This window comes from Thamnophis elegans, chromosome 13, assembly GCF_009769535.1.
Source record: "Thamnophis elegans isolate rThaEle1 chromosome 13, rThaEle1.pri, whole genome shotgun sequence".
Taxonomy (NCBI): domain Eukaryota; kingdom Metazoa; phylum Chordata; class Lepidosauria; order Squamata; family Colubridae; genus Thamnophis; species Thamnophis elegans.
The window spans coordinates 35,397,230-35,422,479 of NC_045553.1; the positions used below are offsets into that span (position 1 = coordinate 35,397,230).

General features: G+C 43.7%; 1 protein-coding gene across 2 annotated transcripts in view; it reads right to left on the reverse strand.

The window, feature by feature from the left end:
- AEBP1 (AE binding protein 1) overlaps positions 1 to 25,250 on the reverse strand; it is a 39,259-nt gene that overhangs the window by 12,031 nt on the left and 1,978 nt on the right. Inside the window, exons 2-13 of one of the 2 annotated variants that reach the window (XM_032229055.1) lie at positions 17,252 to 17,665; positions 16,148 to 16,198; positions 15,492 to 15,563; positions 14,638 to 14,697; positions 9,935 to 10,021; positions 8,203 to 8,280; positions 6,479 to 6,535; positions 5,972 to 6,046; positions 5,606 to 5,677; positions 4,575 to 4,684; positions 1,135 to 1,274; positions 42 to 126 (exon numbers count right to left, since the gene is read on the reverse strand). In XM_032229055.1, the coding sequence (XP_032084946.1) occupies positions 42 to 126; positions 1,135 to 1,274; positions 4,575 to 4,684; positions 5,606 to 5,677; positions 5,972 to 6,046; positions 6,479 to 6,535; positions 8,203 to 8,280; positions 9,935 to 10,021; positions 14,638 to 14,697; positions 15,492 to 15,563; positions 16,148 to 16,198; positions 17,252 to 17,665 (1,301 nt within the window). Of the gene's footprint in view, positions 1 to 41; positions 127 to 1,134; positions 1,275 to 4,574; positions 4,685 to 5,605; positions 5,678 to 5,971; positions 6,047 to 6,478; positions 6,536 to 8,202; positions 8,284 to 9,934; positions 10,022 to 14,637; positions 14,698 to 15,491; positions 15,564 to 16,147; positions 16,199 to 17,251; positions 17,666 to 25,250 lie in introns of both variants that reach the window. The other variant, XM_032229054.1, reaches the window with a different exon arrangement.

Genomic DNA, 25,250 nt, shown 5'->3' on the forward strand with positions numbered 1-25,250 from the left:
ACATCAGGCACCAGAAAGATTTTCCAAGATCCAGTACATACCATTTCTTCATAACCATTACTGTACATGAGCCAGTTCTGGCTATCGTTGCTAAAGCCAATGTAGAAAGTGGTGATAAAGTCCTCACTAGGATAGACAAGAGAGAAAGAGAAGGCTGATCAGTGGGAGCTAGGAAGCTGATTGGCGGCAACATCAGTGGCCTCGTCTCTCTCCTCCTTTTAAGAAAACCAGAATTCTAGTCTTGATGATGAGAATATATGGGAGTGATCCAGGGGTGGGTTGCTAATCTCGTTCCAACCGGTTCAGTTGGAACAGGGCCGGCGGCGTCCTCGTGCACGCGCGCAGTTCACGCATGCGTCTTAGCGCCTGCGCGATGCTCCAGCTGCTCACGGAGACTTGCGCAGGCGCTGTATGTGCCATGCGCCTGCGTGGAAGCGCAGAAGCCTTCAAAGACCGGTAAGGAGCGCGGGCAGGCGGGTGGGCCCTTCACCGTTCCCAGAAGTTACTTACTTCCGGGTTCGCCGACCAACCGATTTGCGGGGACCGCCGCGAACCAGTTGAAACCCACCCCTGGAGTGATCTTTGGTAAGGCCGGGAGATGGTCTAGAAAACCTCCACTAATCAGGAACTGGAATGCCCCAATATAGTAATAATTATACAATAAACAATTATAATTTTTACTTAATACTATACCCATCATATAGAATTCATTTTCTTCTTTAGTTGCAGAATTTTAGAGCATGCAGAGATCCAATGCAGAGCCAGCAATATATTGTGGTCCACTTTTCCCATCTACACCCATTTATTTCATCCATTCAACTGATCCTCCAAGACCCCACACCAATGGTGGGTTCCTACCGGTTTGGACCGGTTTGGCTGAACTGGTAGTAGCTTGGCGGCCTGGGTGGCAGAGACCCAGGCCTGCCACGCCCCCGCACTGGTGGCACCATAGGTTGCCGCTATCTCGTTTGTTGCTTCTGCGCATGCATGGAGCAATTTTAGTTGTACTGCGCACGCATGCGCAGTGTGGATATCAAGCGTGCACGGCGTGTCCCTGAACAAACCGGCAGTAGTCTCTGCCGGAACCCACCCCTGTTCCACCCCTACAGCAAACTTGCCCAGACTCTCACATACTGGAGCAGAGAATCCCGGCCTTGGGTGATGACTCCTGTGAACTTGGTAATTCGTCTTGTATCCACCTGGATCCACTGTATGCTACTGTCATCTTCTGCACACCATGCGCCATCAAAGTAATCATTCTCATTGGCTCCAGCCTGGAGGGGGAAAACGTAATAAGCACAGAAATACATCTTTAAATCAGCACTGAAATAATTTAAAGCAGGCAAAGCCTGCAAATTGTTCAACTTTCTGGGAAAATGGTGTGCTTTAACAGATTAAAAGATTAACAGAGTTGGAAGGGGCTTTGTCGATCATCTAGTTCAACCCAAGCAGGAGACCCTACCCCACTTCTGACAGATGGCAGTCCAGTCTCTATTTGAAAGCCTCCTGTGATGCTCTCACAACCTCTGAAGGCAACTTGTGTTCCATTGGTTGATTGTTCTCATTGTCAGAAAAATTCTCCTTATAATGGATTATAATATATACAATGTAATATATTAAATTATAATTATAATGGTTATGATGGATGGAAACTGATCAAGGAGAGATTCAAACTAGAAATAGAGAGAACTTTTCTGACAGAACAATCAACCCATGGAACAGAAGTTGCCTTCGGAAGTTGTGGGAGCTTCATCACTGGAAGCTTTAAAGAAGAGACTAGACTGTTATCTGTCAGAAATGGTGTAGGGTCTCCTGCTTGGGGGTGGGGGGTTTGGACTAGATGACCTACAAGGTCCCTTCCAACTCTGTTAATCTGTTGAATTTCTCCTTGTTCAGTTTCCATCCATTATTCCTTGTCTGGCCTTCAGGTGCCTTGGAAAATAGCTTGACTCTTTCCTGTTTGTGGCAGTCCCTCAAGTATTGGAAGACTGCTATCATGTCTCCCCTGGTCCTTCTCTTCACTAGACTAGCCATGCCCAGTTCCTGCAACTGTTCTTGGTATGTTCCCTCCAGTCTCCTAATCATCTTTATTGCTCTCCTCTGCACTCTTTCTGGAGTCTCAACATCTTTTTTATAGTGTGGTTACTAAAACTGGATGCAGTATTCTAGGTGTGGTCTTACTAAGGCTTTATAGAGTGGTATTAGTACCTCCCTTGACCTTGATTATATCCCTCTTTTAATGCAATTTAGGATTGTATTGGCTTTTTTGGCTGCCACCGCGCACTCTTGGCTCATACCCTGTTTCCCCCAAAATATGACTTGTCCTGAAAATAAGGCCATGCCATATTTTTCGGGTGAGCAAAAATATAAGCCCTCCCCTGAAAATAAGCCCCCTGGACAACCCCCCCCTTTCTGGCCAGGAGAGCACCATTCACCAGGCGCCAAGATGCAGGAGCCCAGTGGGGGAGGGTGGGGGCAAAGGCGCTCATGTTGCTTGTCGCCTTCACAATACCGCTAGGTTGGGGAGTGGCGCTCTGCCTGGCCGGAGAGGGGGGTTGCTGGGCAGCTGCTCTCTTGCGATCGGGCTCCCGAAGAGCCAAGCACAGCCTCAGGGGTGAATGGCTGTGTTGCGCTATTGCAACAGCGCAGCACATCAGCCATGAGGTGACCACGCTCACGAACAGCCCCCCGGCAATCTCCCTTTCTAGCTAAGCACAGCACCATTCACTGACCTAGGAGTATCCCAAAGGCATCAAGCCACATGGTGCTCTGCTCGCCTCCCAGCTCCCATGGCTTGGTGCCTTCGGAATACCCCTAGGTCAATGAATGGCGCTCTGCCCGGCTGGAGAGGAGGGTTGCACGAGCACCTGTCCCGCCCCCAGTTCATGTGCCTCCCAGCCTCATCATGCCCTGGCCCAGCTCTCCCTGCTGGGCCAGGCCACCAGCGCCGCTGCCGCCACCACCCCAGCATGGCTTCTCTGGCTTCTTCAACCATGGAGTGTATTCCTAGAGCGGTCACTGCTGGAAGACTCAGCAGCCGATCTCTGGAGTTTGGAAGCCGGAGACGCCATGCTGGGATGGCAGTGGTGGCACTGGTGCCCTGGTCCTGCAGGGACAGCTAGGCCAGGGCATGGTGAGGCTGGGAGGCACACGAGCTGGGGGCGGAACAGGCGCTCGCGCAACCCCCCTCCCCAGCCAGGCAGAGCGCCATTCACTGACCTAGGGATATTCTGAAGGCGCCAAGCCATGGGAGCTGGGGGGGCAGGCGGAGCACCACGCAGCTTGGTGCCTTTGGGATACCCCTAGGTCAGTGAATGGTGCTATGCCCAGCTAGAAAGGGAGGTTGCCAGGTGGCTGCTCGTGAGCATGGTCACCTCATGGCTGCTGCTGCTATACAGCTGTTCATCCCCGAGGCTCTGCCCAGCTCTTCGGGAGCCCAATCGCAAGAGAGCAGCCACCCGGCAACCCCAAAACAATACCCCTCCCCCGATAATAAGGCCCAAGTCATATTTTGGGGGTCAAAAAATAATTGGTTGTCCTCTAAGACTCCAAGATTCCTCTCACAGCTACTGCTATTAAGCCTGGTTTCATTCAGTCTATATCTGTACTTTTGGTTTTTCTTGCCTAAGTGTAAGACTTTACTTTTCTCTACATTGAATTTCATTTTGTTCGATGTTCAAGTCTGTCAAGACCCATCTGGATCTTGAGCCTATCATCTAGGGTGTTGGCTATTCTTGCCAGTTTAGTATTATCCACCCATTGGGTTAGTTCCCCTTCTATTCTCTCATCTAAGTCATTTATGAAGATATTGAAGAATACTGGGCCTAAGACAGACTCTTGTGGTAGCCCACTCCTTACTTCTCTCTATGTAGACATAGTACCATTAAGGACTGCTCGTTGAGTGTGGTTTATCAGCCAGTTACAAATCCATCTGATGGTGATGCTACCTATCCCACTTTTTTCTAGCTTACCAAGAAGTACGTTGTGGTCTACTTTGTCGAATGCCTTGCTGAAGTCAAAGTATACTATGTCCACAGTATTTCACTGATCCGCTAATCTAGTCACTGTGTTGAATGAAGCGGGTAATTGACAATACACAGAATTTCTGGGAGTTCGGCAGCAAATAAATTTAAATTATTGATGGTCACCCAATCAGCTAGATGTTTAAACTAGTTTTGACATTTTGTCCACCTATTTGCTCCTTCCCAAGGATCTAGGGTAGGCAGATGTTGCTTAAAAATATTTAATAATATCATTGAAGGATGCAAGCTGTTCCTAGTAAAACTGCCTTTGCAATTGACTGATGATGATTTTTGTCAATGCCGATGATGTTCAAATGGTGCTCTAAATGTTTTGGAATTGCAACCAAAGATAGTACTACTGGTACTATCTTTACTTTCTTTTGCCATAGGTATTCTACTTCTATTCTACTTCTATTTTGTGATTTTTCTCCATTATTTCTCTTCTGCTTTCTCCAGGTTTTACAATGTCTACAATTCAGGCTTTTAATTTATATATTAATATTATTTCAGAGACATAGATTTACTCCATGAGATATCAATTCCAGGGAATACCTGCATATTGAGACGTCCACGATGAGCTCCTAAACCATGTCGCAGCATGGAAGAAGACAAGATCTGATCATCCTCAATTCGATGAGATTCCATTCCAATGGGAGGACATTCTGAAAATCCAAAGACATGGGCAGGTCACATTTGCAGGCATTTTGATAAGCAGCTGCTGCATCAGTTGTCCAAAGAAACTCTAAGAGCAATACTTAAGGAGCTAAAGACCTTCAATGGCAAAATACAGAATGGTTAGTGTTGTGGCCCAGCAGCAGCCATTGGAGCTGCCACCAGACTCCGACAGCGAGGGGCCCTATGAGTCAGCTTTGGAGGATGTGGAGGACTCCGAGCAGGGCGCAGAGAGGCTTGCTGGCCACCAGGAGGCGCCTGAGCCTTGGACCAGTGGGGAGGAGACAAGGGAGTGTGATCCGGACGTCAGCAGTGGGGAGGAGCCAAGGGAGTTGTTCTTAGATGTGCGGCACCGGAGAGCTAATAGGCGTAGGAACAATTATGTAGTTACAGGAGGTAATTGCACTCAGCTGGTGGTAATTAGGCTCCTCTCCAGACTATAAAAGGAATGCTTGTGCACACGCCCCTTTTGCAGAAGTCAACGCATTAACTAATGTTGGAGAACAGTATTGTGAGCTTGGCAGGCTGGATTGCTGCCAAGGCTGATCTGTGCTGGATTGCTGCCAAGGACCTGTCTGTCTATTAATAAATTCCTTAAAGTTTCTTTGGCTTGGAGTGCTTTGGTGTGGAACGAGGGGGGTCGGAACAGTTAGTATTTAACAAATAGGTACCATCAGTTGCATTGATGCATCTCTCACTCCTATGTACAGATAGTTCTTATCTTACAACCCGAGCTTTTGGGCCCTCTTATACTAAACAGAATCAAGGTGAGGTTACTTTGAGTCTCTTTCTCGCACTTCCTTCTTTCCCAGGATTGAGATACTCATTTCTCATTTATTTTTCCTTAACGGTTCTTCTACCGACTCTTGCATTCCTTTGACAGCATGATCTCTGCACTCCTTTACACTTACTTATTTTCTCTTCTGGAGTCCACACATTTTCATCAGTTTCCCATTTTTTCCCTCCTGTTTTCTTTGGCTTCCCTGCATGCAAGGAAGAGGCAAAGGAGAGGTTTATTCAAGTAGGAAAGAAAGCAACACAGCAAATAAAAGATAGTAATTGAGAAACGGATGCATGGAGGGGAGGCCCTGGATAGATAAATGTTAGAGGTATCTTTCTCCCATCTTCGGAAGTCCATGATGCTAAGTTCACTTGTAGAAGCTGCTTGGCCGAGCCTAAGCATCAATTACTCTGCCTGAATATTAACACCAAAGCAAATAATCTTTGAATTATAAGCTCAAGAAAATGCTTCTCTCTTCTTTCTGAAGCTTACCCACCTTTCTCCTTGAGTTTGTCCTCTGTCTCACCCTCCTCTTCCTCCTTGCTGCTGCCTCCTCCTTTCTTAGGCTTCTCTGATCCAGAGCAAAGACAAGAAGTGTTAATATTGGGCACTGAGATTCCCAACAGTGCAGATTCATTCTTTCTCAAGTTCTTGTTTGTTGGGGCAAATGTACAAATAAGGAAGATAAGTAAAGCACTCTGGTGAAAGTGCAAAGCCAAAGTGGTGGCTTACAGTTGATGGAGAAGTGATGATCATGCAGCTGTGCTAATTCATAGAAGACATTATTGGGGCAGAGTTGCAGGGATGCCAATGTTGACTCCCTTCCTTGCTTGAAATCGGATAGGTTGGGAACTCAACTTGGGATCTGCCACATCTCGGGGTTCAACCAGTTCATCCAATTCACATTCCTTCCTAACAACAACCCCCTTCCTGCAGGCTCAGACCAACCCAGTTTCCATGTCCTCATTTGGTTTGAGTTTCCCCTCATCTATCTCCATCTCACCTTCATCTGTTTCGCTGGGGAATTTTTTAGGCTCCTGGGGAGGCAGACCATAATCCACTACAGGGGGAAATGAAATCAGAAATGCAGTTAAAGGAGCATTCAGGGTCTCCATAGTTTCACCATCCTTTCAAACTGAGCCATTCGTTCATGATAGATATATTCACAGAGATTTTTTTCAACATGGATTTTTTCAGCATGATTCAAAGCTGTCTCCATAGCCTAGATGTTCTCCAGAAATATGGACTTTCCAGAACTCCTAGCCAACATGTTAGGAACATTTGGAATGAGAATTTTCAACATATTTGTACACTATTATTTTGGATAAGGCTAATCTACAGTAAAGATCATGGTGCAGCAATCACATCTGGACTTGACCATTTCAGAAACTTATTGTGTATTTCTGAGAAGGCAGAAAAAAAGTGGAGCAAATAAATACTCCACTATATAATCATTAATTTAACTTTTCTTCAAATCCTAAAAGGTTAAGTTATCCAGGCCTTTCTCAAAGCTATCAGCTTATTCCATGACCAAGTAGAACAGCCCAGTATGAATAAAGAAGTTTAAAGCCTATACTGTAGTCACCTGACTGGTCTTCAGAATGTGGAGAAGGTGAAAAATATTGCCTTCTTCTACTCCATGGTCCCAGCAAAATCAGTTACAGAGGGAATGTTTGTCAGCAGGGAAAGAAATAACACAATATTCTCTCTTGCAATTGCTCAGCTCTTCCATATTAATAGTTTCATAATAAACAAAGAAGTGTACATAAAAGAAAATTCTCGGGCTCCTTTCCAACTGGAGGTTCAAGAATACCAACATGGATGTGCGTTTCTTGAAGACCAAGGTGACCCTTCAGATTTATCTCTTCTGATAAAGGTCCACTATAAACTTGCTGTGTTTATACTGGTGTACATTAAAGCGGTTCCACCACAAAACCGCGGCTGACTAAAGCGCGCTCGACGAAACCGTGTACCTGACGTCATCACAGCGCGACGAAAAAAGCACGCTGTGAGCGGTAAAGCTAAAATTAACGCGTAAACCTAAACCTAACCCCCCCAAACCTAACCCTAAACCTAACCCTAAACCTAACCCTAAACCTAACCCTTAACCTAACCCTAAACCTAACACTAACCCTTAACCTAACCCTAAACCTAACCCTAACGCTTAACGTAACCCTAAACCTAACCCTAACCTTTAACATAACCCTAACCCTAACCCTAACCCTTACCTTTACGTGAATCGGCTTGCTTTAAAAGCGCTTTTTAAAGCACCCTTTTTTCTCCGCGGTCGTTGTTGTCGCGCTGCTGATGACATCAGCGACGCGCTTTAATCGGGCGCGCTTTAGTGGACCGCGGTTTTGTCATGCCACGCATTAAAGCAGAATCAGGACCCATTCCTAGCTGAAAGGAGGCAGTCAACTGAGGAATGTCTCTGCATTGTTTCATCTATGCCATTCTTCCTCAACCTGGATTGGCTCATGGGCAACATAGCTGGGAAGAAGAAAATTGTAACCCCACAAATCAGTCAAGCACCAATAGGGATAATTCTGCTCCAAGTCACAGGCTTGCCTAAGAACTCCAGTGATTGCTCAGGAACAAACATTAGAGGAATTGCAAAAGAACCTATGTGAAGGAGACGCATCTTGAGAGAAAGAAATTAACCATCAGAATAATTCTGATTCTGATTCTTTTATGACTCTTCCACAAAAGATATGAAATAGCACATACCATCTTCATAATCTGGCAGCTGTAACCCTCCATCATAGTGACTCTCAAAAGGAGGGGTGGGAGGTTCCATCACTTTCTCTGCTGAACAAAACAGAAACAGTGGTTGGATTCCAAAGAGGCAATAACTCTTTGGTTAAAGGTCCTTTGGAAGAAGGCTGTCAACATCCAGCTTGAATAAAAGACCAGGATCATTTTCGTTGATGAAAAACCTACTGGTTTATTGAATAAATAACATGATATTACTGAGGTAAAACTAACTCTGAATGTATCTAGCAGTAGTTCATAATATTAAGCAATGCATTTCCTAACCCAACCCCCAGGATCCCAAATAGAGTATGTGAACAAGTTCCCTTATTATGGGAACCTTCTGCCTTTCTCTTCACACCTTGTTAATATGTCCTTGAAAAGTTTCCACATTTTCACAAGCCTTCTGTGGGACTGCAGGAGTTTAATTTCTCCAAAGAACCCATTTATAATCAACACCTCCCCCACTTTCTATGATGACAAGTTGAAACGAATGAGGCACGTAACTGCCAATGTTTCACTCTTGACAAAGGCATTTCTACAAGACCATGCTTGTGGATCTTTTTCTGCTACAAATTGTCCCAAGATTAAGTGTTTAGAAGCATGAAACATGTGGCCAACAGACATAAAATTGGAGACAATGAAATGTCTTCTGCCTTTCCTGTAATTCATAGCAGGAGGAAGTGGGTGAAGATTCCCCCTTGGCCATTACATGAAGTTGATCGGGAAGAAGTTATCCAGTTAAGATTAGCTGTGCAAGCCAGAGCAATCTGAGTGTGTGCGCATGCATGCACGTCTTTGAGTCAGTGTTGATTCTTGGCAGTTGTGTGGACCAAGTCTTGCCAAGTTCTTGGCAAGATTTCAGAAGTGCTTTGCCACTGCTTCCTTCCCAGGGCTCCGAGAGAGTGCCTGGCCCAAGGACACACAGATGGCCTTGTGCCTAAAGCAGGATGAGAGCTTTTGGATTCCCAGTTTCTAGCCTGGTGCCTTAATCACTGCCCAAAATCGGTTCTCTACTAATCAGAAGGTTGAATCTTTTTTTTTTCTGAAAAAAAAAAATTGGTAGGCTTCTGAGGTCACTGTTTTCCATTTGTGCATGAAACTAAATTCCTAAGTGTTTTTAGCTTTAATATGTACATAGATTGGGAGGGTTGAAACTCTCCTAAAGGAAGTGGGAAGAAATAGGCTAAATTTCCCCCTAGAGTGGTGTTGCTGAACCTTGGCAACTTGGAGATGTATGGACTTCTCAGAACTGAAGAGAGTTGAATCTACACCTCTTAGACTTCTCAAGGTTGAGAAACATTGACCTCCAGCACCATGCCCACTATAACCCTCAGTGAGAAACAATAATAATAACAACAGTAATAATACATTATAACATGCACATTATACAAGGAGGTCTCTCAACCTCCTTGTATTTTCGAACCTTCTGGTAAGATGATAGGGAGCCCAAGGACTAGCAATAGCAATAGGATGTAGACTTATATAGTGCTTTACAGTGCTTTACAGCCCTCTCTAAGTGGTTTAGAGAGTCAACCAATTTCCCCCAACAATCTGGGTCCTGATTTTACCAAACTTGGAAGGATGGAAGGCTGAGTTCACCTTGAGCTTGGTAGGATTTGAATTGCCAAATTGCAGGCAGCCGGCAGGCAGCAGAAGTAGACTGCAGTACTGCACTCTAACCACTGTGCCACAGAGGAATACCTACTTGGTTTCTCTTCTGGTTCTAGCCTGGGTCTCTCAGGTTTCCTTTGCGGTGGTTTTTTGGGTTTTTTCTCACGCCGGACAAATTGATCTGTACAAAGAAAAAGGAGACTGTGAGATTGCAAGGAAGGAGATTCCATCCATGCATTTCACCCTACATCCTATTTTGTCTTCTTAAAGCTATGGAAGGTCTCAGTGGTGTGTTTATTTATTTGTATCCTGCCTTTATTATTTTTATAAATAAGTCAAGGTGGCAAACATATCCAAACACAGCTTCCTTCCCCTATTTTCCTTACAACAACCATCTTGGGCAGTAGGTTGGGCTGAATGACTGACTCAAGATCACCCAGCTCCCTTTCATGTCTAAGATGGAACTAAAACTCATAGTCTCCTGTTCTGACCCCCTCCTCCGTCCAGTAACGAATGCTGAGACAAGCTTAACTGGAATGTACTTTATTAGCAAGAAACCAAAACCTCGGTGGCTGAAAGCTAAGCATAACAAACAGATAAGGACCTTGACAGCAACTCAGACAACCCTGGGCAGCAATCCAGCCTGCCAAGCTAGTTACAAAAGTTCTCCAACGTTTAGTCATTGGGTTGACTTCTGCAAGAGGGGTGTGTGAAAAAGCAGTCTTTTTATAGTCTGGAGAGGAGCCTAATGACCACCAGCTGAGTGCAATTACCTCCTGTACTTGCATAACTGTTCCTGACACCTATTAGCTCTTCGATGCCGGGCATCCAGGAACAACTCACTACTGGCATCCGGATCACTCTCCCTTGTCTCCTCCCCACTGGTCCAAGGCTCAGGTGCCTCTTGGTGGCCAACCAGCCTCTCTGCGCCCTGCTTGGAGTTGGAACCCTGTCCAGGGTCCTCCACATCTTCTAGAGCCGACTCATAGGGCCCCTCGCTGTCAGAGTCTGGTGGCAGCTCCAACGGCTCCTGCTGGGCCACAACAGCCTCCTATGTCAGCTGGCTTTCATGGCTAAGGCAGGAGTTGAACTCACAGTCTCTTGCTTTCTAGCGTGGTGCCTTAAACACTAGACCAAACTGGCTCTCTCAGTTAGTGAGAGGGGACTGTTACATTGGATAAAATGAACCAGTGGTCTATCAGATCCGATGTCATAATTTGGGATTCCTCCAGACACAGAGACCTCAGCATGCAGAACCTTCTAGAATGCTCTTGGAGGTTGGGAATCAAGGAGCATGACTTGAGGGAATCCAGACTGGGGAAGGTAGTCATCACCAATAAGACAGACGTTTGATGGCTAAATTGACCAGAGAATTTTTGAGGTCTTATTGCAACAGATTTAAGGCCAACTGTCATGCTCGCACAACATGGAGAAAGTCAAGAATGGAACCAGATATTTTGGGCTCGGAACAATTGCAAATGTAGCTATCGAAGTTGCAGAGAATCTAGTTTTTTCCAAATTCATCCATTGCAACTATTCAGAGTCGCCTGAATTACGAGATGGGCAGAAAATAAAATAAGAGAATTATTGTGAATCCATTCTGGAGCCCAGCACAGCTCCAGCAAAATCCTGCTTGCAACTGCATCTCTTCACTTAGCCCCTTTTTGACAGGAGTGCTTGGAATAGCCCACTTTTGTCCACTCAGTCCTGGAGGGCCAGGGAAATGTACAAAACAGGGGGGGGGGGAGCCAAAACTACAGGAAGTGCCAATGAGAAATGAGCATATATAAAGTCGCAATTGTCTAACTATATAGGACACAAATGGGGAGCTGAAAACATTCAAGTCCTGCGGCTTCCTAGTTCAGTGCCCGGCATAAAATAAGAAAATGCTTTTCCAGCCAAAATCTGATACCGGGTAGCTCTGCATTTGTTTTGGCAAAATCTCTTCTCTCCTGTCAAACATTATTCAGAAAATGCTGGGCATTTTCCACTCATGTAGGCCAAAATAAAGCCAGAGCACATGCGGCGGAAATGAAGGGTAAGTCTGAAGGATGAGGGGGGGAGGGAAGATTTCTGTGGTGCTGAACTGCTTCCTTCTATGAATCTTGGCACAAATCTAAGCCAGATTCAAGGCCCTGCAGTATTGTAAGCATGATGATGATGATAATGATGATTATTATTATTACTACGCATCCATCATTCCTGCCACCATGCACAAAATGGGCAGACTGTTTCACAGCAGACCTCAAGCCAGGAACCGCCTTCATTTCCAACTCACAGCATGGAGCTAAAATAGTTTTTCTGCAGCTCTGAAATGTTCTCTTTCTCTTTTTCTCAAACGCCAAAATGTGAGAAACAGTTTTCTTCTGAAATGTGGCTTGCGAGTTTCCAACACGCACAGAAAGAGGCAGCATAGTGCTCCCTTTATCCTTTCAAAAATTCAGCACCAGTGGACCATAAGCCACCCTTGATAGAAGATGATCATAAAAGGCAGATTCTCACATAAAGAGCAGGACAGAACAGACCTGATTGGTCCAGTGAGGTGAGGCATAGACAACCAGCAATAGCAATTAGACTTATATATCGCTTTGCAGTGCTTTTACAGCCCTCTCTAAGTGGTTTACAGTCAGCATATTGCCCCCAAAATGGAGAATATGGGTAGCCATTGACTTATAACCATTAATTTAGCAACTGTTAAAGTTACAACAGCAATGGAAAAAGTTATTTATCCTTACACTTATGAGTGTTAAAACTTCTCCAGGGTCTCATGATCCAAATTCCAGCAAGTATTTATGACTTTGCAGCATCCCAGCATAATGTGGTTGCGCTTTGCGACCTTTTCAGGCAGCTTAAAGTCAATGGGAGAAGTTGGATTCCCTTAACAATTGTGTGAGTCCCTTAACAACTGCATTGATTCGCTTAAGTGTGGCAAAAATGGTCATAAAAGTGGGTGTGACTCATATAAGAACTGTCTTGCTTAGCAATGGAAATTCTGGTCCTAATTCCCATAATAAGTTGAGGACTACCTGGAGATAGTATAGAGCAAAGTTTCTCTACGTTGTCTAGGGAATTCTGGGAATTGAAGTCCACGTCTTAAAGTTGCTAATGTTGAGAAATATTGATGTAGAACAAAGTTCAAAATATATGAAATGCAGGTATGTAACCTGCAAAAATGATCAGAACTGGGGCCTCTTTTGGGGGGAAGTTAGATCACCCAAAGATTGTCCTATAGCAAAAACCATTGAAGCGGCAGAGCCTAGCAGACCCAGTCATAAAAAGGACTGGCCATGCTCACCCAAAAAGGCAGCTTCTAATGAATCCATCAGAGGATCACTTCCTAACCTTAACCCAGAAAGATTCCAAAATTCCACTAAATCAAGCAATGAGATATTCGTTCTGTGGTCTAGTCAGGTTCTCTAGAACAGTGTTTTTCAACCACTGTGCCGCGGCACACTAGTGTGCCGTGACATAGTGTAAGGTGTGCCGTGTGAAAATTACTTTATATATAGTCAATATAGGCACAGAGTTAAAAATTTTTAACATTTTCTAATGGTGGTGTGCCTCATGATTTTTTTCATGAAAAAAGTGTGCCTTTGCACAAAAAAGGTTGAAAAACACTGCTCTAGAAGCAGGGAGATGTCTACAGAGCTTCTCAGCCATCCATGGTTCTCCCAAAGGTGCTTTTTCAAGAGGCAACTGACTGAACTGAACTGAAGAAGCTTCTTGGATGAGAAGCAAAAGTCTTCTAGAAAAAAAGAAAGAAAGCCCAGTTGCCACTTGAAAAAACACCTTTGGGATAGAGTAGAGAGCCAAGGTGGCACAGTGGTTAGAGTGCACCACTGCAGGCTACTTCTGCTGACTGCTGGCTGCCTGCAATTTGGCAGTTCAAATCTCACCAAGCTCAAGGTTGACTCATCCTTCCATCCTTCCGAGATGGGTAAAATGAGGACCCAGATTGTTGGGGGCAATAAGCTAACTCTGTAAACTGCTTAGAGAGGGCTGTAAAAGCATTATGAAGGGGTATATACCGGTAAGTGTTATTGCTGTTGCTATTTCTGGAACAGCAAATTCTTGTAGACCCTACAGTACTAATTCAGCATAGCCTCCACCAATATCAACCAATGCTTAGCTCCCAAATTCCTAGCCATCATAGCTAATATAGTTAGGATTCTGCGAGCTGGAAATCCCCACATCTGGAAAGCACTATATGGGGGAAGGCTGACATGACTGCTCAGCACAACCTCTCCAGGATATGATTAATCTTTTCCACTCATGGAGATGCTGGAAATTAAACCCAAGATCAGTTGCATAAACATATTTGTTCTACCACTCAGCCAAAAGGCTGAACTCTTAAGTAGAGGCTCTCCATAAATGCATTCCATATCAAAGCCAAGCATGGATTCTGTAAACTTGAATTAATTTTGCTGGTCACAGGGCATCAAAAAAGGTTTCAAGGATACTCTGACCATGGAAATGTCATTAATCTTTCACATTATCTTTTTTTTTGTCACAAGAAAGATCACCAGATGTTTCTACACAACCCAAGAAGCTTTGTGGCTAGGAAGACTAGGGAATTTTTGGCCATAGAAAATAATTAAGAGTGTGGGAACATCTGTTCAGAGGTCCTACACTGCATACAACAACATCTGATCATGCCTGAATCAAAGAAAACACAAAGATTCTGCTATCCTGAAGCCATGAACCCTTGCTACTCCTCCACCCACAATAGGAGATTGCTATTCCCCAAGAAAGAGTATGATCCTTGGATAGCGTAAGTGAACAAGAATGGCACCGTACAATCATCGTAGTCCTCACGCTCAATCTGTTCATTGTAGTCCAGTGTTGGAGGCTCTTGTTCTACAGGAACAAACAAGAAGCACAGAAGCAAGGGTTAGTTAAAAAGACAATAGGTTTGATTCACTTCAACCATCTTTTCCCAGCTGGTGCCCTCCTTCCAGGATAGATCTCAATTTCCTCCATTTTCTGTGAGGAAGGACAAAATATGTAAGACATGGATGTATTAAGTGGTCTTCCATGCAGTGATATATCAGAGGTCTTATATTTTTAGCTCTTTCAAAAATTCTGCAAATGTTTTGACTACAATCTGTCAAAACACTTCAACAGCAAGTTGGATAGAGAAAGCTTAACTTCTCCCCAAAGTGATAGAGCACAAAAAGCACAGGAAAGGAAGACACAAATTACAATTGGTCTCTCACACCAGTCCTACTTCAGTAAAATAACAGCCACTTCTACTCCATGCATCACATTAACTATAGCAGATAGTTCTGGCTGGCCCTCAAATTCTTTGGAAATCCTGTTTCCAGCATGCTCGCTTTTTGCGTAGATGACAGCAGTTACATTCCACCCCATAAGAAAATTTATAGTGAAGGTCTGGCCAGACATGGAATCAGGAATGCATCTATGCAGAATTTTCTAGGATAACTAAGAAAACCTGATCTAATCCCATGGTGGGATTCAGGAGTGCCATTAGGCATATACCGGTCTCTGGGTTTAGAGGACAAGCTAAGGCGTTTGTTTGCAAGAGGAGTGAAGAAATATCTTCCTTAATCCACTTTGTGGTCTTGACAACATGATTTAGAGACAGCAAGAGGTCTGAGAAACAGCCAACTTTGGGAATTAATGTCTATTACCTGGCTGACCTTCTCGATCTTTTTCATCTGTGGGGGTCTCCGGTGGCTCCGGTGGCGATTCATAGACATCAGCTGAACAAAAAGCACAATCAAATAAACAGGGATGTAAACACATACATACCTCCATAAAGAATCCATTTGGTTCTTGCTCTGTATATACAACCCTTTGATCTATTGTTATTTTATTGTTTTAGGGGTAACCCACAATCTGCACACTACAGATCCACCCAAAGCTTCTCGCTTGCCACTGAATTCACCCAGGGCAATTTGTTGTTAAATCCAGTGCTTCAATTTTAATGCATTTTAATGCTTGAAAACCCATTAAAATGGGAACATCACCGTCTGGATTAAATTTCATCCTTTTCTAGCATGGTCTTATCTGCTGTAACCCTTCAGCACATCTGTTAGTCCCCAGTATTGTTGTTACCTTGAATTTAATCATCCTTGCCCTGTTCATATGAAATCTCTTTGGCTTCTTTCTATCAGGATGACTCTACATTATTCAACTTCCTGATGAATCTAATATTTTATCCTAATCAACTGTATTCATGCCTTTTCCCTTTTTCTAAAATGTACACTCCTTTCTCACATAGAAGCCGCCCTTAAATACCTATTAAGATGTTATTACTATTCCCCCGTAATCTGATTATACTCACTGTGAAACCTGGATGGATCTTGTTTCTCAATTACCTTCTCAGGATAGAGAGCTGTAGGATAAAACAGATGGAGTCAAAGATGAGAACTCTTTTTTCACATCACACTAAGCCTTGATTGTTTTGGGGTTATTTTTTTAATGTGACCAACTAACCCAGAAGCAAATATATTGCTTTAAGGTTTAGTGTGATGTGTGATACAAGGCAATGAGTTTGTTTGCACAAAGCACTAAACCCAGATTTTTTTAAAAAAAAAAAAACCTATGGGCTCCTGAACAAGCTAGGAACTATTTGGGGGGTCAATCTTGTAGATCAACAAAATAATGACTGGTTGTTTGTCCAATTTGGGTCTGAGGATGATAATTTTACAGTGTGATGTTCCTGTAGTGTAAGCTCAGTTTGGAGGTAGAAGAGCAAAGATAGAAAATTGCTAGGAGGGGACAATTAACCAAAAGAGAATTTTAAAAGGAAATTAAGAAGCAAAAGAAAGAACTAGGTAGATCTTATGTAATGTATGTGACTAAACTGGCATGTCTCACAATAAACTGTGTCTTAACTCTTTGGAAATACTTCTGAAACAGAATAATAGAGTTGGAAGGGACCTTGAAGGTCATCTAGTCCAACTCCCTGCTCAAGCAGGAGACCCTGGAGCTATACCATGCCAGGCGAGTGGCTACCCAGGCTCTTAAAAGCCTCCAGTGAAGGAGAAACCGCAACTTCTGAAGCTGTTCTCACCGCTAGAATTTTTTTCCTTAGTTCTAGCCTGCTTATCTTTGGGATTTAAAAAACTTTCGGAACAGATAGCACTGAAAAGCTCCAAGTGGTGCTTCTTGGCTACGTGTGGGAGAAAGTTTCTGCCTGGACCTTTGCTTCCAAAATGCCTAATCACAACTTACGACTAATGACCTTCTCTGGGGATTCCCAATAAGCATCTTTGCCCCAAGATGCTTTCTCTTAAGAAGTAAGCGAGGGATGAGAAAGTAGCTTTAAAAAAACAGGATGCAGAGCAAGTCTGGGTTCATCGTCTTGACACTACGTGCAGACTAAGTCTAACTGTGTGGTGAAGACAAGAGGTTGTAGGATGGATGAGCAAAGCCCTGAACTTACATTCGCCCCCTTCTTCATTGACTCTGGAGAGGTCGTCTTCTCGTCCGTAGGGGAAAAGATAATGGGGTGAATCTGGCAATCCATAGCCATCTTCAACTCCTGTTGAGGGTGGGATCAGTGGTGTTTCTGGAAAGTGATACCTCTCTTCTTCTGGTGGAACCAGAGGAGAAGGGCTTTCCACCTTCTTTCCCGCTGCTGGTTTCTTGGTGGTTTTGGGACGCTTCTCCTTAGGTTTCTTGGTAGCTTTGGGACGTTTCTCCTTCGGCTTTTTGGTGGGTTTGGGAGGCTTCTCCTTTCTGGGAGGCTTCGGCTTTGGGGAGCTCCTGGGTGGTTTTTCCTTGGGCCTTTTTGTGGGTTTGGGGGCCTTCTCCTTCTTCCCTTTCTTGGGCTTCTCTGTCACCCTCTCCTGTGTTACTTTGGGAGAGAGAAGATTGTTTTTTTTTTATTTTTATTTTAAACACATCAACACGTCAACAAAAACAAACACGTGACTTAACACAACATAGGAACAAGAAGTTCCATCATATATCATACAGCAGTTCCGTATCGGTTTCTTTACAGTTAGTGTTTTCCCTTCTATACATTTCTATCTTGCATTCATGGTCTCCTTATTCGTTATCCATTTTACGTACTATTCTATATTTATTTATACTTAGCTATTTATAACAAAATAATGTTTACCTATATTATGCTTTATATTCTTACTATCTTTTATTCTTTTACATGCAATTGTAGGTATACATTCACATAGTTATTCTTTTTCTTTGCCATTCTTATACCTTTGTTATTCCATTTAAAAGGTTATAATATACAGTTTGGGTTGCTTTGTTTACCATCCCTAGCGCCTGTTGTAACACCACCTTATTTTCCCTTTCTTTTCTCCCTCCCTTCCTTCTCTACTTCCTTCCTTCCTCCTCTCCTTCCCCTTCCTTCTTCCCTTACCTCTCCCCTACTCCTACCCTCTCTCTTCCCCTTCCTGCCCTCTCTCCTTCTCTTTTTCTCCCTTCCACCCTCCTCTCCTTCTCTTTCTCTCCCTTCCACCCACCTCTCCTTACCTCTTTCTTCTTCCCTTGCCTCTCCTCCACTCTTCCTCTTCCCTTCCTACTATCTCTCCTTCTCTTTCTCTCCCTTCCACCCTCCTCTCCTTTCCCTTCCTTCTTCCCTCCCTTCCCTACTTCCTTCCTCCTCTCCTTCGCCTTCCTTCTCCCCTTACCTCTTCCCTACTCCTGCTCTCTCTCTCTTCCTCTTCCTACCCACTCTCCTTCTGGGAGAGAGAAGATTGTTACTGCTCTACATTTCTGAATAAAATCCAAGACTTGGAGAATTTATTACACCGGACACATACTAACTCTTATCCAACCAAATTCTTGGTTATAGACAATGGGCTTACTTGCGAACCATCCAAATATCTTACCCAAACATCCCACAAAAAGCTACAATCACCATCAAGATAAAGTTAGGATTATTGCTATTGCTCCTTTCTCTCTGATTCAGTGACAAGTGGATGACGCTATACTCTTGACATAAAATTAGCTTTCATTCGGGTTTTCTTGTGGGATTTTTCCAAAACATTTCTTTGTAGAAAATCCTGAAGATGAAGGTCTGAACTAGATCTGGGCAAAGGGTCTGGCTCCATGAATCAGGGGCTCTCCCTGGACAGACGGCTAGTGATTAATGTCAACTCATAACTCCAAGAGAGCAACAGCCTCATTCCTAAATTCTGAACAGCAGCATTTCTACAGCCTGTGAGAAGGACAGCCCAGGTCAGTTTTGGCAATCAGCTATAAAACAACCTGGCATTTATGGTATACCAAGAGCAGAAGCCTTGCCCTGCTGGCAGGCTGTCTTAGAAGCCAAAATTCTTGTATCTCCTGACATCTCTCTCTCCTTCTGCAAGAAGGTACCGAGTCCAGGACTAAAGCAAGGTCAGGAATTTGCTTAGAATTTGCTTAGAACAAGATCTAGCTGTCTAATCTCTTTCTTCTCTATTCAAGCTACAAAAGAAAGCAAGGTTGGAAACTCTACTGTATCCAGAACTAAACCAGGATGGAGAATGGCAAAGAACAGCAAAGAGTTCTTTGGGGCCATTGTCCCTAAGAAAAGATCTGCTTCCCATTCCAATGGAGTCATGTCCCAGCTGTGATATCCTTCCCCTACAGATCCAGACTGCATAGGCAAGTCCTACGTGCCAAGCTAAGCAACTACAGTTGAGATCCATTAGCAATAATCCACATGGAACTGTCTAGCTAGTGCATGATTCCTGCAGGGCAAAAGGCAAGCAAAACTATCTGCTAAGAGAGATTAAATGGATGGGGGGGAAAATGAGGAATGCAGTAAAAATCACTTGAATGCATCATCAGAAGGACGTTTCCAAGAACCGATTGGGCTTTCTCCAGCTGATTAGAGCTGTTTGAGAAGCCTCACTTGAAAGCTCCACACACATTCGCAACTAAGATAATTTCTGCGTAATGAGGAAAACTCTGTAGACGATCAGTTCAGCGAGATAGTACAAGTTACTCTTCTTCTGCCAGCAGATACTCAGCAGCCAAAGCACACTGGCTCCCACACAATTATCTCCATTAGCAGAAAGCATCATGGCAAGTCAGTGCTCCCACTAAAGACAGGCAAACTTTGACAGCCCTTGAAAAACAACAGAGGACTTTCCGGCTGCTTGAAGAAAGTACAGAGAAACCAGTTTAAGTCTTAAAAGAGATGAAATGTGTTTTTTTAAAGGAAGAAGGCCTTTTCAAGCTCTTGTCTTGCCTTCATGGAAAACAGGGAAAAAAGATTTCATCTCGAATTAGGTACAGGTAGTCCTTGACGTGTGACCAGAATTGAGCACAAAATTTAAGTTAGTAAGTGAGAGAGTGGTTAAGTGAATCTCACCCCATTTCTGTCATCATTCTTGCCACCGTTGTTAAGTGACTCATGCAGTTAGTTACGTGGTTGTTAAGTGAATCAGGCTTCCCCGCTGACTTTGCGTAAAGCCGAGGTGGCGCAGTGGTTAAATGCAGCACTGCAGGCTACTTCAGCTGACTGCAGTTCTGCAGTTCGGCTGTTCAAATCTCACCGGCTCAGGGTTGACTCAGCCTTCCATCCTTCCGAGGTGGGTAAAATGAGGACCCAGATTGTTGGGGGCAATATGCTGACTCTGTAAACCGCTTAGAGAGGGCTGAAAGCCCTATGAAGCGGTATATAAGTCTACTGCTATTGCTATTGCTATTTGCAACCTAAGAAGGTTGTTAAGAGGGGATCACATGGCTCTGGGACATACCAACCGTCATAAATAGGAACCAGTTGCTAAGCATCCCAATTCTGATCATGTGACCATGGGGATGATGCAACGGTCGTAAGTATGAAAACTGGTTATCACTTTTTTCAGTGACATTGTAACTTTGAACAGTCAACTAAACGAATGGCTGTAAGTTGAGGACTACTTATATGTGATACAACCAGGGGTGGGTTTCAGGCGGTTCGCAGCGGTCCCCGCGAACCGGTTGGTCGGCGAACCCGGAAGTAAGTAACTTCCGGGAACGCCGAAGGATCCACCCGCTCGCCCGCGTTTCTTACCCGGTTTTGACGAGTTCTGCGCTTCCACGCATGTGCAGAACGCATACAGCGCCTGCGCGATCCTCCAGGAGCAGCTGGAGCATCGCACAGGCGCTAGTATGCATGCGTGCACTGCGCGCTTGCACGAGGACGCCGCCGGCCCCGTTCCAACCGAATCGGTTGGAACGGGGCGAGAAACCCACCCCTGGATACAACTCACTGTATTTTCAGTTCCTCCTAACTCATGATATCTGATCTCAGGCCTCCAGAGCATTGTTCACACTTGGCCTGGAGTGAAACCAAAGATCTCCTATTAAGAAGCTGCATAATTGGGGACGATGTGGACCCAAATATAATTGTCGACTCAGTCTCACTTTATGACCTTGAATTGATCAATACCATTGAACATCCTGCCTCATAGGGTTGCCATGCAGATAACATAAGAGCCGAGGTGGCGCAGTGGTTAGGGTGCAGTACTGCAGGCCACTTCAGCTGACTGTTATCTGCAGTTCAGCGGTTCTAATCTCACCGGCTCAAGGTTGACTCAGCCTTCCACCCTTCCGAGGTGGGTGAAATGAGGACCCAGACTGTGGGGGCGATATGCTGACTCTGTAAACCGCTTAGAGAGGGCTGAAAGCCCTATGAAGCGGTATGTAAGTCTAACTGCTATTGCTATTGCTAACATGCCTTCTCCAGTCATAAAGACAGGGTAGAAACTATATGGAAAAAAAATTTTAAAGCAGGAAGAAAAATTGTCCTTAACGTATGACCACAATTGAGCCCAAATGTATGTTGCTAAGTGAGAAATTTGTTAAGTGGGTTTTGCCCAATTTATTGGCTTTTCTCCCATTTTTAAGTGAATCACTGCAATTGTCAAAATCGTAACTTGGTTAAAGTGAATATGTCTTCCCCATTGACTTTGCTTATCAGAAGATTGCAAAAGGTGATCACATGACCTTGGGACACAGCAATGGTCATAAATGTGGGTCAGTTGTCAAGCACCTGAATGTAAATCACGTGACCATGGGGATGCTGTAACAGTCATAAGTGTGAAAAATGATCATCAGTCACTTTTCTTCAGTGCCATTGTAACTTTGAACCATCACTAAGTGAACTGTTATAAATCAAGGACTGCCTATAGATTGCCTTTTGCCTCTTGGAAGAATGGAAGGTGAAATGGGTAATAAATGAATATAATGTACTAATGTTTTACAATAACGCAATAAAGCAAAGTTTTGAAGAATGCGTAATAACATAGGCTTTTATCTAGCGACTGGGAACAGGGCTATCATTCTGGCAGGATAGCTCCCATTACAGAAAAAATGGAACTGTTAAGCCAGATTCCACAAAGGAAATTTAACTGGCTAAAATCCATTCGTCAACTTTCCTTGTCAAGGGGTTCTGCTCCTGTCTTAACTGCAGGCAAGAACTTGCAACAACTTGCATCAAAGGGAACAATCAGCCAGTTTAATGAGGATCAGATAAATAGTGCAGGGGTTTCTTGCAAATGTAGATGCAAGAATTAAATCTGTACCTCTACACAACTACACATAGGGAGATACACTATATTGCCAAAAGTATTCGCTCACCCATCCACATAATCAGAATCAGGTGCTCCAATCACTTCCATGGCCACAGGTGTATAAAATCAAGTACCTAGGCATGCAGATTGTTTTGACAAACATTTGTGAAAGAATGGGTTGCTCTCAGGAGCTCAGTGAATTCCAGCGTGGAACTGTGATAGGTTGCCACCTGTATAACAAATCCAGTCGTGAAATTTCCTCACTCCTAAATATTTCACAGTCAACTGTCAGCTGTATTATAAGAACGTGGAAGTGTTTGGGAACGACAATAACTCAGCCACGAAGTGGTAGGACACGTAAACTCATCCAGCATCAGTGTGTGACCTCACAAATGCGCTTCTGGAAGAATGGTCAAAAATCCCCATAAACACACTCCTGAACCTTGTGGACAGCCTTCCCAGAAGAGTTGAAGCTGTTATAGCTGCAAAGGGTGGACCGACATCATATTGAACCCTATGGATTAGGAATGGGATGTCACTTACAGTAAATTCATATGCGAGTAAAGGTAGGTGAGCGAATACTTTTGGCAATATAGTGTACCTTGGGATAGAGACTACCCTTGAAGTCATGTGTCTAGCTAAACATTTCCTCCCACAAAGTTGCAGGTGCACAATATAGTAACCCTGTTGGAAAAAAAGCTGATCTAAGTTCCAAAATGTCTGGATGGAAGCTGCCTGAAGACCTAACCAATCTCGCTAAATTATGATTTCACCAAGCTGTATAACAGGACACACAGAACTCTATGCTACAAAGCACTGTTTATAAAGTATATTAGTTAGGTTCCTAATCAATGGGAATCCAAAGCTAGACAAGGACAAATCTGCTGAATTCTTACACTGCACTCAGCTAATAGTTACTGCCTTATGATCCAGAAGAAAATAGAGGGGTGTGTGTGTGTGTGTGTGTTGATAAATAAATAAAGGGAGACTAGTATAGATCTATTTCAAGCTATTTAGCTCTCATCAGCTAGCCATACCCTTACTGGGATTAGAACCTGTGCTGTATTGCATCTTAGGCAGATGTGTTAACCATTAAGCCACAAGGTTCTTCTCCTTATCAGCTGAGCCAGGGAGAAAGATATATATTTAAAGTCACAACCCCTGGTATGCCCAAATATGGAAGGAAGTTCACTGCTTCCATTCTCTGTCCATCAGCTTGTCACAAGAGACCATCCAGACAGAAACTAGATATATAGATATAGATATAGATATAGATATAGATATAGATATAGATATAGATATAGATATAGATATAGATATAGATATAGATATAGATATAGCTAGCTAGCTAGCTAGCTAGCTAGCTAGCTAGCTAGCTAGCTAGCCAGATAGATAGATAGATAGATAGATAGATAGATAGATAGATAGATAGATAGATAGATAGATAGATAGATAGATAGATAGATAGATAGATAGATATAGATAGATAGATGATAGATGGATGATAGATAGATTCAGGTCACAAATGCATCCATCTGTATCCTTCAATGCATCTACAATTCTACCCATTTCTTTAAGAACAAATAAGGGAGCTGCTTTTTCTGTCCTGAGTTGGGAATGGTGTGCCATGTGGTGAAGAATTAATAAATGCTAAGATACTACTAGTCATAAAACTTTATATGAGTAATAGGCCATAACTATAAAAGGAGTGGCAGCTGTTCCATAAATATATGCTTTAAAAAGAAAGGAAAGATCACATTTTGGCATGAACCATCTTCCTTCTGGGAGACTTCTTGCTGGTTTCTGGGGTTTTAAGGGAAGAGGTTGAAAAAGAAATTGAACAGGAGCAGCTCTCTTGACTAGACGTGATAGGACAGTTAACTGCATAGTTTGCTAATTTCTCAGCCCAAGTCCATGAAGTGGAAAGGGGGGGGGGGGAATTGCATCTACAAACATTCCATTCACAATTCCTGCCTTTTTCCTAATAATAAAGAGTAACAATTTTATAACAGCTTCAGTTTTCATGGACTTCCTTAGATGAATTTCTAACTCCAATTGGCAACTAAGGACAGCAAAATGAACCCCAACAGGAAGAATGGGCAATGACTTCACTCCTAAAATTAGAAGCATACTTTTTGCTTTTCAATAACTCAATTTTCTCTCCATAGGTAGATCAGCCAATGGAGGACAATGGACTCTTGTTCATGACAACTTCTACCACAATAAGTCTTTAGGATGCAAGAAAGCTATTCTGCTGTATCCCCAAATGTTACAAAGGCTGGTGTTGCTTGAAACTTGATTGATTGATTGATTGATTGATTGATTGATTGATTACATTTATATGCCGCCCTTTTCCCCGAAGGGGACTCAGGGCGGCTCCCAATTCAATCAGGGAAGGAGGTACAGACAGGGGGATAAAAAAGACGAGACATAACAATACAAAGTTTAAAAACACACAACAACCATACCATTCGAGAAGGGGGGCAAAAGCTCTTTAGCCCCAGGCCTGTCGGAACAGCCAGGTTTTAAGGGCTTTGCGGAAGGCCTGGAGGGTGGTGAGGGTTCGAATCTCCACAGGGAGCTCGTTCCAGAGGGTCGGAGCAGCCACAGAGAAGGCCCTCCTCCGGGTAGTCGCCAGTCGGCATTGGCCGGCGGATGGAATTCAGAGGAGGCCTAATCTGTGGGATCTGATCGGTCTATTGGAGACTTCTCCAATAAAATGTTGGGTCAAAAGATCCTGAGCCTAAAACCTTCTAGCAACCATGAAGGGCAACTAGATTGATTTATTTGCATTTATTCATTTCAGGTCTCCTTATCCTGTCTTCCTTTGGGGAGCTCAATAGGACACCTAAGAGTCTGTCTCATTTTAGGAAATAGGTTGGATTGAGATATGGTAGCCAGTTCAGAGTTAGAGTCAAGGGTTCCCCA